This window comes from Sceloporus occidentalis, unplaced genomic scaffold (assembly GCF_023333645.1).
Source record: "Sceloporus occidentalis isolate IW3139 unplaced genomic scaffold, rSceOcc1.0.p SCAF_126, whole genome shotgun sequence".
In the NCBI taxonomy this organism is placed as follows: Eukaryota; Metazoa; Chordata; class Lepidosauria; order Squamata; family Phrynosomatidae; genus Sceloporus; species Sceloporus occidentalis.
Window position 1 is genome coordinate 76739 of NW_028317106.1, and position 14517 is coordinate 91255.

The window sequence follows — 14517 nt, forward strand, 5'->3', positions numbered from 1 at the left end:
CCAGGGGCTGCATATATTCATCTCATATACCCAGGGGCTGCATATATTCATCTCATATACCCAGGGGCTGCATATATTCATCTCATATACCCGGGGGCTGCATATATTCATCTCATATACCCAGGGGCTGCATATATTCATCTCATATACCCAGGGGCTGCATATATTCATCTCATATACCCAGGGGCTGCATATATTCATCTCATATACCCGGGGGCTGCATATATTCATCTCATATACCCAGGGGCTGCATATATTCATCTCATATACCCAGGGGCTGCATATATTCATCTCATATACCCAGGGGCTGCATATATTTACCTCATATACACTGTATATACCCAGAGGCTGAATATATTTACCTCATATGCATGGCATTTACCCAGGGGGTGCATATATTCACCTCATATACACGGTATATACCTAGATGCTGCATATATTCATCTCATATACACTGTATATACCAAGGGACTGCATATATTTACCTCATATACATGGCATTTACCCAGAGGCTGCTATTCATCTCATATACACGACATATACCGAAGGGCTGCCTATATTCAGCCCCTAAAAAATCTCGGATTCATTAAACTTCCCTGCTCCACACTGCGTAATATCACTCATAGCGCAGGCGGGCCTGTCCTGGACAGCCCCTGCACACCAACCGCACCAGTCACATGATCTGCTATGCTGCTGTCACTTACCTGGGCGGGAACTATCTGACGTCACGAAGCTGCGCGCATTCTCTTTGGTTGGGTCTTCTGTCCCTGGCCGGCTTCCGTCCGTGTCTTCTGCCCGGGCCGCGCTGTGAGGTGACTCTGGGGTCCTGCCGCACCGGCAGCATGAAGAAGGACGTGCGGATCCTGCTGGTGGGCGAACGTGAGTGGACGGTACCAGGGGAGGCCGGCTGTCCAAAGGGTGCCGGGGAGGACAACTGTCCGAGCGGTGCCAGTGGGGGACGGCTGTCCAAAGGGTGCCAGGGGAGGGCGACTGTCCAACGTGTGCCAGGGGAGGACAGGGGTACCAGTGGGGGACGGCTGTCCAACGTGTGCCAGGGGAGGGCGGCTGTCCAAAGGGTGCCGGGGAGGACAACTGTCCCAGGGGTGCCAGTGGGGGACGGCTGTCCAAAGGGTGCCAGGGGAGGGCGACTGTCCAACGTGTGCCAGGGGAGGACAGGGGTGCCAGTGGGGGACGGCTGTCCCAGGGGTGCCTGGGGAGGGCGGCTGTGCCTGGGGAGGGCGGCTGTCCAAAGGGTGCCAGGAAAAAGAGGCTGCATCAGGGGGCTTAACAGGTAGGTATTTTTCTGCATAATATGTAAAAGGCATGAGGTGCAAACACAGAGGTGCAGATGAATAAACCCAAATTCATGGTTAGGGAGCTGGACACCACAAGGGGCCGAGGACACAACTCGCATCACTTTGTTTCCTTCTTTTACAGCCCGGGTTGGGAAGACTTCGCTCATTATGTCGCTGGTCGGTGAGGAGTTCCCTGAGGAGGTGAGAATATAATGAAAATTAAACTCCAAGCGCCACGTTACGTTTGAGAATGTTAAGTGATACTTTGCAAGTTGACACCTAATGTTGGAACAGGAAGATCTGAATCCTCATCCTTTTGCTTCCAGGTCCCTGCCCGAGCTGAGGAAATCACTATCCCTGGGGATGTTACCCCCGAGAGGGTCCCGACTCACATTGTGGATTACTCTGGTAATAAATATAGATAGATAGATATACAATTGTGCTTGCAGACTTGGGCCCGAATTGCTCAGCTAAATCTTTTATGGATCCCATGCAGGGATCTCCCGGCTCGGTCACCACAGATGGGGTGGGATCTCCTGGCTCGGTCACCACAGATGGGGTGGGATTTCCATCATGAAGAAGTGACAATGTTTCATTTTAAATACTAACTCCTTGTCTCCTTGTTCCTGGCAGAGGCAGAGCAAACAGACGAGCAGCTGTATCACGAGATCTCACGGGTAAAGAGTATTATCTGTTTTATCATGCTTGCCATGGGGCTGGCAGATCTATAGATGTAATTAACGTATTTTCTGGGTTTACAGAGGCAGCGTTCCTGCCAACTGTTCACATTTCCGTCTATTTTGCATGGTAGAACCACCACCCGTAAGCATAAAAAGGGAGTTTTACCCATATTGTCTGGTTTAAATTTGACCAGCACAGCGCGTGGATGCTGTTTGGTGTCAATGCGTACTTTTTTTGTTCACACGCATGTATTGTAACAGGAGAATCTGTGTTAGGTAGAATATATTTGGTTATTTTAAGGCTAAATATTTGAAATCTTCAGATATTAAATAATGGTTGTTATCTAAAAGAACAAACACCTGTTTTTTCTTTTATTGTAAATTAAGTATATTTGTGCCATAAAAAATATTTAAATTTCTTTTAGGCGAATGTTATCTGCATTGTGTATGCCGTCAACAACAAGAACTCTATAGACAAGGTAGGACCATCTCGTCATCTATGCAGTTACCAATATCTCCAGTAAATGATTTCTCGTTCCCTGACATGCTCTCGGTACATCAGGAGTTAGTGTGAAAATTGGTGTTATCACTATAGCAAGCAAGGTTTACCCTGATGCTCTTATTTTTTTTCATCTCCGTCAGAGAAGAGCAACCCCTACCTATTCCTTCCCTAAATATACAATTTTGCTGCTGTACATAGCATTCCCAAACCTACAGACCTACCTACCTACAGAAAAAACCTATTTTTTCTCATTTAAACTGCTGTTCACAGGTCACTAATCACTGGATTCCTCTAATCAATGAGCGGACGGACAAAGACAGCAGGTAGGGCTGTTCAAGGACGTTTATTTCTTGGCCAGACCGGGCACAGCTTTCTAGGCTCCTGTGTGCGCTTGGCAGCCTTAGTTTTACCAGAGTAATTATGATTATGTGTTTATTAATAAAATTGTGCCCGATGAGAGTGGAAGTGATTCCGGCACATAAAGTTTCTTATTGATCTTTTGGGAAATACTCGATTTCCCAATGGTTTGTCGGTGGATGCTGTGCTATTCTCATTAAGAGCATCCCACTGTGACTAATCCTGGGCACTTTTTAGCGAGACGTCGGTTATCGCCTGTAAAAGTGAGGGGTATTTGGGGTAAGTTATTTGTTTCTGTTGTCACTTCGCAGGGTACCGTTGATTCTAGTGGGGAACAAATCTGATTTATTGGATTCCAGCAGCATGGAAACGGTCCTGCCCATTATGAACCAATACTCGGAGATTGAGACCTGTGTGGAGGTATGTCTGATGTTAAAGAGCGCTGCCACAGGCACGGATTTTAGAACCATTAAATTAGGGTAATTACTTTGGGTAAAGGTGAGGGGCTAATTTGAATCCAGCGGAAATTAGTTCAGGGGCAGGTGAGGCAAAACATGCATGACTAATTACTTTCATGAACTCATCTACCTTTTCCTGACTCCACCTTGTAAGGCTGCTAGAGCCAATCAGCTTCCACCAAAGGGGAGGAGTCAGTGGGGATAGTAACCCTTGGAATCGCATGAAATGCAGATAAGGGGATTTCTAATACTAATAAAGTGTTTTAATGGCGTATGTGGCGCCTCCCATTTAAACCCGTTAGTTCAGTATTCAGACTGGAAAATGACATTTTTTATCCAATTAGCTGGATTGATGGGAAGCGTAATTTGTCTGGTTTGCCGTGTCATTGCTTTGTCTCTGGAGCACTATTTACTTTTGCATGTGTATTTTCTACTTACAAATCGTTGTGTACTGACTCTGATCCTGTCTTTGGGTTTCAGTGTTCTGCTAAAAACTTGAAAAACATATCTGAGCTGTTTTATTATGCACAGAAAGCTGTGCTACACCCGACTGGGCCGCTCTACTGCCCTGAAGAGAAGGAGGTAGTCCGTGCTTCATTAGTAAAGTAATAAGTACCTTGTGCGTTCCTCTTATAATAGTCCCCCCTCTCCCTGTGCTTTCTGGGCAGCTGAAGCCGGCTTGTATTAAAGCTCTGACTCGCATCTTCAAGATATCAGATTTGGATAATGACAGGATCCTGAATGATGCTGAACTCAACTTCTTCCAGGTAATATTCCATCACTGTTCCGGGAGGTGACCACCTGCACTCCTTTGTCGTCTGTATGATGGGGTGTCGACTTGTGATCTAGTTTACGAGAGCTCCGTTAATAGGTCAGGCGTTATTTGTGATGTCTTGCAGAGGACCTGTTTTCACATACCACTAGCACCACAGGCTCTAGAAGATGTTAAGAATGTTGTGCGCAAGAATGTCAACGATGGCGTGTCAAGAAATGGGCTGACGCTGAAAGGTAAGTGCTCCTGTGTCCCATGACACCGATCCCAACTGGTGTTTCTCATTCAGAGATCATGGCAAGTCTGGGGGCAGCTGTAGCTTTGGACAGACCCCTATGTCGCTTTTCTTACTCAAACTGATGCTGCCAAGAGTGTTATGCCTTGAAGCCAGTTGTGCCACCATATTGTGAAATACTTGAAAGGGTACCTATCTCTGTTTTCAGGATTCCTGTTTTTACATACACTTTTCATTGAGAGGGGAAGGCACGAGACCACCTGGACCGTGCTGCGACGCTTCGGATACGATGATGACCTCGAACTGACCCCAGAGTATTTATTTCCGCTGTAAGTCTGGTATCCGAATATTGACAAATTGCTGAAACTCATTTCTATTTTTATGGTGTTGAAGGTGGCACCTGGTTAGGACAGAGTGTTTAATGCCGGGGTGTCCAACCTGTGGCCCTCCAGCTGCTGCAGGACTACATCTCCCATACTCCTCAGCCAGCCCCTTAGCTGAAAGAGCATTATGGGAGATGTAGTCCTGCAGTAGCTGGAGGGCCGCAGGTTGGACACCCCTGGTTTAATGTGTCTGCACCCTGTGTGCGGCTCACTACAGACTGGAGGCCACTTCAATCTGTATTAGAATTGGGTTTTTGCGCTGCGATCCCAGACAAAGTCTGTAATATAGTTTTGACTTGTAGGCATTTTGGAAACACGTATATGCACATGCTAGATTTCTGGCCGCTCGCCGTATTTATAACCTTGGAAGTTCCGTGTTCAGCTTGTAAACTGGCAGTTAGTACAGATGCAAGCTTTGTAGAATAGAATCTCTTCTTATTATAAACATTACTGTAGACTTAAGATTTATATCGGCATTTAATATGAAGACATGACGTTATTTATTTAACAGGTTAAAAGTGCCCGTGGACTGTACGACAGAACTTAACCACCATGCGTACCTCTTTCTTCAGAGCGTATTTGATAAACACGATCAGGTGTGTGGCATTTTGGCACTTATCACCAGCTCTTCATTATTCTGTACGTTTATGGGAGTCACACGTTAACAGGGTATTATCAGTATAAAGCAAGGGTGTTCAACCTGCCGCCCTCCAGCTGCTGCAGGACTACATCTCCCATAATGCTCTTTCAGCTAAGGGGCTGGCTGAGGAGTATGGGAGATGTAGTCCTGCAGCAGCTGGAGGGCCGCAGGTTGGACACCCCTGGTATAAAGGGTTCCTCTCAAATCCTAATGACGCTGTGCATAGCCCTCAGTGTCTCCTCGGTGTGGATGTATCACAGACTCGTGGCTCCTGTGTTGCAGGACAGAGACTGTGCCCTATCTCCTGAAGAGCTCCGAGATTTATTCAAAGTCTTTCCTTACATGCCATGGGGACCTGATGTCAACAACACGGTTTGCACCAATGACAGGGGATGGATCACATACCAGGGCTTCCTCTCCCAGTGGACGTGAGTGTAACTGATAGAGTGCCGCGTCAAATATTGCAGAGCATATCGCTTTTACAACATGTGACTGCTCCCTGCTATTTTCATTTTGGCTTTCCAGGGGTAGGGTGCTGGAAATGAACTACGGATGACTCTTTGACATTAGTAATACTCTCCAACCAGACGCCCTTTGGAACAATTGTTGCCCTCTGCAGCTTTGTCAGCGGCCTGTAATTATTGGATTATGTTGTAGGGAAATTATTATTGAATAAATTAATGATGTAATCCATGTCCTTCTTTCAGATTGACAACCTACTTGGATGTACAGCGGTGCTTGGAATATCTTGGTTATTTAGGATATTCTATATTAACAGAACAAGAGTCTCAGGCCATGGCAGTGACAGGTACCCAAAGACCTGTTTGTACTTGTCATAGGTGTATACCCTAGAGCTGACTTCCATCATCGAGGGTTGCAGACAGACCAGGAATTAGGTTTAATGAATTTAAATTAAGAGCTTCTGCTCACGACGTGGCATCCAAAAAAATTGTTGCCTGTTGTAGCCCTCCACTAGAGAATGACCCTGGGGGGGGGGGGTTGACAGACACGCAGAGAGCCATCTTATAGGTACGTTGGATGTATAAAGACTGCAGTGTGACCTATATGATGTTGGTTATTTATGTCTGGACGTTTGTTCAGGAGACGTTTATTAGGAAGGCAAGCTGCTGTTTGAGTGTCAATGCCAGCCCGTACGTTGAGTGTCCATATCAGCTATGGAGCTCCTGGAAACCTCTCTAAAAATGTTTTTTGCTTTAGTTACCCGAGATAAAAAAATTGACCTGCACAAGCGACAGACGCAGAGGAACGTGTTCCGGTGCAATGTCATTGGCTCAAAGGGATGTGGGAAAAGTGGCATTCTCCAGTCACATTTAGGACGAAATCTCATGGTAAATTGTAGGGTGATAAGTACCTTCGCGTTTCTCTCTACTTGGTCCTGGGGTGGTTGGGTCAGGGAGGTCCATGACTAAATTACCTGGTCAGGGGGTTGTTCATGTACAGGGCTCAGCTAAATGTGCCACCTTTATGCTTTGCAGAGACAAAAACAAATTCGAGAGGAACACAGATCGTTCTACGCCATCAACGCTGTGTATGTGTATGGCCAGGAAAAGTATCTGCTGGTGAGTTTTAATGGGAGTTATTTGTTTACTGTTGGTTCTTTTACTTCCTTGAGGACATCAAATCCCTTTTCCACATAAAAAGAGACCTCCAGGGTTAATATATAGAATTCTTGCTCTGCACTTATCTCCAGTACATCTGGATGAATGAGTGGATGGTGCTCAGATTTTATACATTTAATTTTGCAGCTGCATCACATCCCCGAGTGTGAATCCTTGTCTCCTGCTGACACCGTGTGTGATGTCGTCTGCTTGGCCTATGACATAACTAATCCCAGATCGTTTGAATACTGTGCCAGGATATTCAAGGTTAGTTTGGCTGTTACCATGTCCTTGGTCTATGGGTGCAAGGACTCAGACCTTCACCCACCCTTTTTATTGTTATCGTCGGCACGTTTTAAGGCTATTGAAGTTGCCCCAAAATTCAGAAGTGTGGAAAGAAAGCGTAATTGGGGATGGGGAAAACACAGCTCTGCAGCTTGTTCTTGATTTGAAATGCTTCTTCTTTCTAAAGAATCGGGCATTTCCACTATGGACAGACTCTGCATGCAGTTCAGTTCCGTGAAGAGGCTTCTGCAATCCCTTTTAATGTGACTCTTGTCTGTACAGCAACACTTTATGGACAGCAGGATGCCTTGTCTCATAGTGGCAGCCAAATCTGACCTCCACGAGGTGAGGCAGGAGAGCAGCGTCTCCCCGGCAGACTTCTGCAAGAAGCACAAGATGCCTCCGCCACAAGCCTTCACCTGCGACACGGCCGAAAGCCCGAGCCGAGACATTTTCATCAAAATGACCATGATGGCCATGTATCCGTGAGTAACAGCTGCCCCCTCGTCAGGTGGCAGTCATGATGAGAGCCCCCTTCAGGGGATGTTTAAAGAAGTTCAGTGCCGACTGATGTGATATAGTAGAGCTCACCTGGACACCCTGTTTACCTTGTCTGGGATGCCTTTCTTACCCCTTGTGGCTGGCTGTATTGGAAAGGTACCATTTAATGGTAGTAATGGTTTATTTGCACGCTCCGCTCGCTGCATAACCCTCCTGCTGCCGACAGAGCAAGGCCCCGGCCCTCTGTAAAACCTGTGAGTACAGGCACCCTTGGGAGCGTAAAGACCTGTTTGGGCTTTTTCTTGTTTGTTTTACCTGACTTGTGAACTAATATCTTATAGCGATGCTTCGCAGGCTGTTTAATAATCAGCATATGCTCTTCCCTTGCCTGCAATAGCCCAACACTCTCCTATAAGTCACGCTGTTCCCCTGTATCTGTATAGAGCCATATGTTTCTCTGCATTGCCCGCGTACGATGATGATTTCCAGGGGGATATGGTAGGTTGGTGGCTGCCGCGTGATGCATGACCCTTCTTCTGCTAGCAGTGTAACCTCACTGATATCGCACGGCCGACAGCGCTATCCCGTTTCAGAAAGGTGAAATCATTTTAACCGTTCAGTCCCACGCTGGCCAGTCGCATAATCCACTTAAAGGCAAACCGCTACTGGAAAGCTCCCCTCTGGCACAGCGTTCCTGGTAATATTGTTTCTCCCGTACGCTGGAATAGAAGGAAGAATAGACGCTTTCCTCAGTAACTAAACCACACAGCGAGGCTGCAGGTGGGTGGACTTTATTCAAATGAATGTGCCTCAAAACATGGCATAACTTTTTAAATAAAACTGTAAATAATAAAAAAAATAAAATTCTGTAGATAATTAGGGGGGGAAACATGCATGTGTCAGAAAAAAAGCAATGGGCACCGCCAGACGCAGCGTGAAACTGTTAGGGGACTCTGAGTCCTATTTGCGGGTAGCGGGATGTATGACAAATGCACTGCCCTCCGAACCCTGCCAGGTGGGCTCCGCTTTACTTAACCCGTCAGACGGTAGGCAGGAATTTCTGGAAGTCGGCGCTGGCTGCAGGTAATGTTTTTGCGCACGCACACACACACCTCTACGTGAAAGCTTGCTGCATCTGAACCTGTCGTTCTGTGTGTTTCTGCAGTCATGCCCGGCTACGCTGTCTGTGTACCTGCAATAGATGCACATTCTGCATCTGTCAGAACCTCCTCAGCTCAGACCTGCTGCAGTCTGTAAAGGACAAACTCTTCACTGCCGTTGTGAACAGGTCTTTCATTTTATTATTCGCCCCCCCCCCCCCCCGAGTGCCCTAACCCACTAATACTTAGAGAGAGCGCAGCCGTTCACAGCAAAGCCCCCGCGAGTCCCCGGCCCGGTCCGTGTCAAACAATAGGGTACAACCTGTCAGAAAACTTGCGTTCATTTTTATATGAAGCCTTAATAAAAATGGGAGAACTCCACATGCATCTCCGATAAGCAAGCCGTAGAGCCCCTGTGTGCGACGGCCCGGGTACCTGGGTGCTGCGGTGTTTCAGCGCGCTCGTGGTTAGAGGAGACAGGCCTTGATATGTCTGAATACCGTATTACTGCTAACACGCTAACCTTTTCCGTGTGTCCCCGTGTGGTTGTCAGAATGCGAATGTTTCACATGCAGAAGCTTGTCTTCTCGTTGTCAGAGTTTTTCAGGGGTGGCCGAGTAGCGTGAGCGGCACCGGCTTTCCGTCCGGCTCTTGTGATATACTTGAAGCTGGCCGGTGTTAAGCAATAACGTACATTTATCCTCCGCTGCTGGTTCCTGCGCTGCGTCCCAGAATCCCCTTCTCATAATCGCGCTGCCTTTCTCTTGTTCATTACTTCTCTCTCTTTTTTTCTCGTCTTTCCATAGGTGTTCATTTAAGATTATTTGGATGGTTCTCACTCTGTTTGTGCTGCATCGTTTTTCCCCGTTAACTTATTAAAATCACTTCCCCTTCTGTTTTTGTGAGAAGTGCAAAAAGATATATTAATCGTTATTTCTGCTCTATATTTCTACTCACCCAAAATCCCAATAAATGGAAAATTGATTTAGTCTATGGAGGCAGCATGGCGCGCATGCTCTGTCCCCTGGCATTGCTTTTTGGTTGTGTAGCTTCTCATTATACTGACACGGGGTAATTCCTCTTTACCTCTGTGAGGGGAGCCGATATTATTTTTCCCATATTTAATGATGCTGGACGTATATAGGTACATGCAAAGGAGTTTATTCACTAAGGGGTGGTTTCCACTCCCTGCCTTCACTGTTCGTTATAAGGGTTCGGAACTGACAGGCTTCTCCAGTTGACCATATAATGTAGGGAAACCTCACTCGTATAACTATACATTACACAGGGTCCCTCACTGGTTGAACTATACATTATACAGGGTCCACCAAACTTTCTTTCTCACTAATTGGCTCTTCATAATGAATCATGAAGTCAAGGAGATCGAACTCTCCAGCCAACTCTCCTTGAATGAAATCCAAATGAACAATAGCTAGTTGCGGATTCCCTCTGGGTTTCCGTCCCCGCTGGGTGATGGCGGATTCCCTCTGGGTTTCCGTCCCCGCTGGGTGATGGCGGATTCCCGCTGGGTGATGGCGGATTCCCTCTGGGTTTCCGTCCCCGCTGGGTGATGGCGGATTCCCTCTGCGTTTCCGTCCCGCTGGGTGATGGCGGATTCCCTCTGGGTTTCCGTCCCGCTGGATGATGGCGGATTCCCTCTGGGTTTCCGTCCCCGCTGGGTGATGGCGGATTCCCTCTGGGTTTCCGTCCCCGCTGGGTGATGGCGGATTCCCTCTGGGTTTCCGTCCCCGCTGGGTGATGGCGGATTCCCTCTGCGTTTCCGTCCCCGCTGGGTGATGGCGGATTCCCTCTGGGTTTCCGTCCCGCTGGATGATGGCGGATTCCCTCTGCATTTCCGCCCCGCTGGGTGATGGCGGATTCCCGCTGGGTGATGGCGGATTCCCTCTGGGTTTCCGTCCCCGCTGGGTGATGGCGGATTCCCTCTGCGTTTCCGTCCCGCTGGGTGATGGCGGATTCCCGCTGGGTGATGGCGGATTCCCTCTGGGTTTCCGTCCCGCTGGGTGATGGCGGATTCCCTCTGGGTTTCCGTCCCGCTGGGTGATGGCGGATTCCCTCTGCGTTTCCGTCCCCGCTGGGTGATGGCGGATTCCCTCTGGGTTTCCGTCCCCGCTGGGTGATGGCGGATTCCCTCTGGGTTTCCGTCCCGCTGGGTGATGGCGGATTCCCGCTGGGTGATGGAGGATTCCCGCTGGGTGATGGCGGATTCCCTCTGCGTTTCCGTCCCGCTGGGTGATGGCGGATTCCCGCTGGGTGATGGCGGATTCCCTCTGGGTTTCCGTCCCGCTGGGTGATGGCGGATTCCCTCTGCGTTTCCGTCCCCGCTGGATGATGGCGGATTCCCTCTGGGTTTCCGTCCCCGCTGGATGATGGCGGATTCCCTCTGCGTTTCCGTCCCCGCTGGGTGATGGCGGATTCCCGCTGGGTGATGGCGGATTCCCTCTGCGTTTCCGCCCCGCTGGGTGATGGCGGATTCCCGCTGGGTGATGGAGGATTCCCGCTGGGTGATGGCGGATTCCCTCTGCGTTTCCGTCCCGCTGGGTGATGGCGGATTCCCGCTGGGTGATGGCGGATTCCCTCTGGGTTTCCGTCCCGCTGGGTGATGGCGGATTCCCGCTGGATGATGGCGGATTCCCTCTGCGTTTCCGTCCCCGCTGGGTGATGGCGGATTCCCTCTGCGTTTCCGTCCCCGCTGGGTGATGGCGGATTCCCTCTGGGTTTCCGTCCCGCTGGGTGATGGCGGATTCCCGCTGGGTGATGGCGGATTCCCTCTGGGTTTCCGTCCCGCTGGGTGATGGCGGATTCCCGCTGGGTGATGGCGGATTCCCTCTGGGTTTCCGTCCCCGCTGGGTGATGGCGGATTCCCTCTGGGTTTCCGTCCCGCTGGGTGATGGCGGATTCCCTCTGGGTTTCCGTCCCGCTGGGTGATGGCGGATTCCCTCTGCGTTTCCGTCCCGCTGGGTGATGGCGGATTCCCTCTGGGTTTCCGTCCCGCTGGGTGATGGCGGATTCCCTCTGGGTTTCCGTCCCCGCTGGGTGATGGCGGATTCCCTCTGGGTTTCCGTCCCCGCTGGGTGATGGCGGATTCCCTCTGGGTTTCCGTCCCCGCTGGGTGATGGCGGATTGTTACAGGCCTTTAAAGTGCGGGAAATGCGTGTGATTATTATTATTATTTATTATTATTACTATTATAATTACTATTATTATAATTGGTTACTAAACATGTCTTCCTTCACGTGTTTACGGTTTGCTTGCTGTGGTGGCGGCTGCAATAAACTAATGCTTGAGTCCTTTACTCACTATTGAGCCAGCGGCTATCCTTTCCGGACTTTTCCGCTATGAGCCATGTTGTTTGCATGTGTGTATAAGGTTGCGAGTCGGGGTAGATGTGTTGGGAGAGTCGCTGCTGACAGACACGGGGACAAGCCTAGGACATCAAGTCCACCCCGTTTCCTACGTAGAAAGCTCCACTTTCATGGAGTCCTCTTCCCAGCGTCCTGAAGACCCTACCAGGTATTAATGTTGTGCAGAGCCCCCTATCCGCCCGCCGGCCTCGTAGATCCCGGCACGTTACCGGCTGCGATTAGCTGGTGCTGAGAATATCGCGTGTCTCGAGGGTGTCGGAGAAATCACTTCTTCTTGCTAAGGGTTAGGGTACGGCCAGCGGGGGCTGCGGTTTAAATGTCTGCTGCCATAAATAGGAAATATTTGTGCTCTTCCGTGTAAAACTTCTCTGGCTTCATACCCGTATCATGTGTAGTTTAATCAACAAGCCGGCCCCTATATAACGCACGGCAAACCCGAGCGCCAGGTCGCCATGGTGACTTGAAACCTCTATTAGGGTTTTGCGGGTCACATAATACACACTATACGACCCCGTTGGGTGCCTCGCATTATCCGCTTCACGGCGCGCCCGCGGGAAGGCATAGTGTGCTGGATTCACAATGGCTGAAGATATGCAGCGGAGTGAGAGGGGAGTAGTGTATGTGCGTGTGTACTATGATGTCCGAGTCGGTGTGTATGGAATGTATAGTGCCAGATTCGGTGTGTATGTGCCCATAGTGTTATATGTTTAGTGTTAGCCAGTGTATGTACAGCCAAGTCAGCATATTGTGTTAATGTGTGTGTATTAGTGTATGGTGTTATCATGTGCGTACGTGAGCGTGGAAAATAAAAACATGATTGGGGAAGGAAAACAATAAGCTGTCTCCTGACTTTTTATTGGCTGGCTCTTAGATCCAAACTTGTCGACCCCCCCCCCCCCCCCCCCCCGAGATAATGTAAATTCAACCCCCCCCCCCCCATCGCCCAAACTGCCGAGCTGCGAGAAAGGGCTTTCACCACTAAGATCAGCGTCCACGGTGGCAGCGTCCACGGGGGCTTTCACTCTCCCAAACACAAAGTAATCTTTTCTATTGTGTTTTTTATTTTGGAACCCAGGCACATGTCGCAGGCGGAGCTGAAAAGTTCCACGTTCTGGCTGCGGGCGAGTTTTGGGGCCACCATCTTCGCCGTTCTGGGGTTTGCGATGTACAAGGCTCTCCTCAAGCAGCGATGATCCCGATGGAGCTGCCGTCCCGTCAGATCCCCGCCACATCTCTCCAGCGTACCCGACACGAGCTTTCCACTCCGCGAGCCAAGCTGACTACGTGACTTTCATCGTGGTACCGCTCCTGACACTTGGCTCTAAAACATCATCAGTGTTCTGTAAACTTCCACAAAGACCCTTTAGTGAGGATCTGCATTGCTGGTGTGGGATTAGCACAGAGTATCCTCAGCGGACCTGGCTCTCCCCAGTGACCCTTTGGAGGACCGGTCCGTGGCGTCCCAAGCCGTGGATCGCTTTCTCGCACATCCAGCTTTTTTCAGGCAAGGAGGTAGATTTAATGCTGGTCGCGATACTTGGAAGCAGCCAAATTTCCTTTCCCGGGAAGACGGTGCTGGAGACGGTGCGGAGCGCGATTACCGAGCGGTGATGAGACTCGCGGCGGGCTCTGGCGTGGCGAAGCAGCGTTCTCTGTGTGCCGTGGTCAGTGATATAATGTATAAAGTGTGCCGCCACGGGGGGCTCTCCTTACCGCGGTGCCACAAAAAGACATGCCAGCTATATTTTGTTTTAAATGTGCATGTACCACGTGAGAGATTAGAAAGCTATTTAATGTTTGGGGGCAAGGGGATAAAAACCAACTCTGCCGGGTATTCTGAAAATGTCTGGAAGTTTTTGCGGTTTCATTTTTTTCTCAAACATGTCATTTTATGCCCAATTAGTGGTATTCCGTTTATTAGATGTAGCCTGTCCGCAGCGGGCAGTGAACGTGGCACTTTTACTTAGCACGGTCCTATAGTCCTTTAATCTGGAAACGTACACCGCTTTTTATTTGCCTCTTGCAGCGAGATGTCACGCCTTAGATAATAATTCCCACTTAGCACGTTTTGTAAGGACAGAGGAAGACGGATGGGATATTGACTCGTACAAAACCTATATTTTTCATCACTGGCCTTTTTTTTTTTTTGTGGTTTTCATTAAAAGCAGAAACCCAAATCTTGCGTGCCGTGAGTTTTGTGTCCCGCTTTGTTTAGAAACAAGTATTTTGGTTCTTTGTTTGAAATCTTTGCGTAGGAAATTGGAGGAGCGCAGGGAGCCTGATTCACTAAGCTGTGAGTCTAGGAGA

General features: G+C 49.2%; 1 protein-coding gene across 4 annotated transcripts; it reads left to right on the forward strand.

Moving 5' to 3' along the window:
- Positions 1-842: 842 nt before the first annotated feature.
- On the forward strand, positions 843-13403 carry LOC149281867 (mitochondrial Rho GTPase 1-like). Of its 4 annotated transcripts, none has more exons than XM_089498767.1 (21): positions 843-879; positions 1438-1496; positions 1622-1703; positions 1929-1972; positions 2401-2454; positions 2748-2800; positions 3146-3254; positions 3773-3874; positions 3961-4059; positions 4192-4300; positions 4508-4628; positions 5194-5278; positions 5605-5750; positions 6030-6130; positions 6541-6671; positions 6819-6902; positions 7089-7208; positions 7509-7711; positions 8893-9015; positions 12215-12355; positions 13271-13403. In XM_089498767.1, the coding sequence occupies exons 1-21, from the start codon at positions 843-845 to the stop codon at positions 13401-13403; spliced, it is 2136 nt and encodes a 711-aa protein (XP_089354893.1). The 4 variants fall into 4 exon arrangements, with proteins under 4 accessions (XP_089354893.1, XP_089354892.1, XP_089354894.1 ...); XM_089498766.1 differs by having other exon boundaries at positions 12215-12339; positions 13249-13403; XM_089498768.1 differs by lacking the exon at positions 12215-12355 and having other exon boundaries at positions 13286-13403.
- Positions 13404-14517: the final 1114 nt, after the last annotated feature.

What these genes read in the sequence shown, in the direction of transcription:
- LOC149281867 (XM_089498766.1), top strand. Translation starts at nt 843, where the DNA reads ATGAAGAAGGACGTGCGGATCCTGCTGGTGGGCGAAC. An exon ending in TGTATCACGAGATCTCACGG is followed by an intron (nt 1,973 to 2,400) that starts GTAAAGAGTATT and finishes AATTTCTTTTAG; the next exon opens with GCGAATGTTATCTGCATTGT. An exon ending in AGATTGAGACCTGTGTGGAG is followed by an intron (nt 3,255 to 3,772) that starts GTATGTCTGATG and finishes TTTGGGTTTCAG; the next exon opens with TGTTCTGCTAAAAACTTGAA.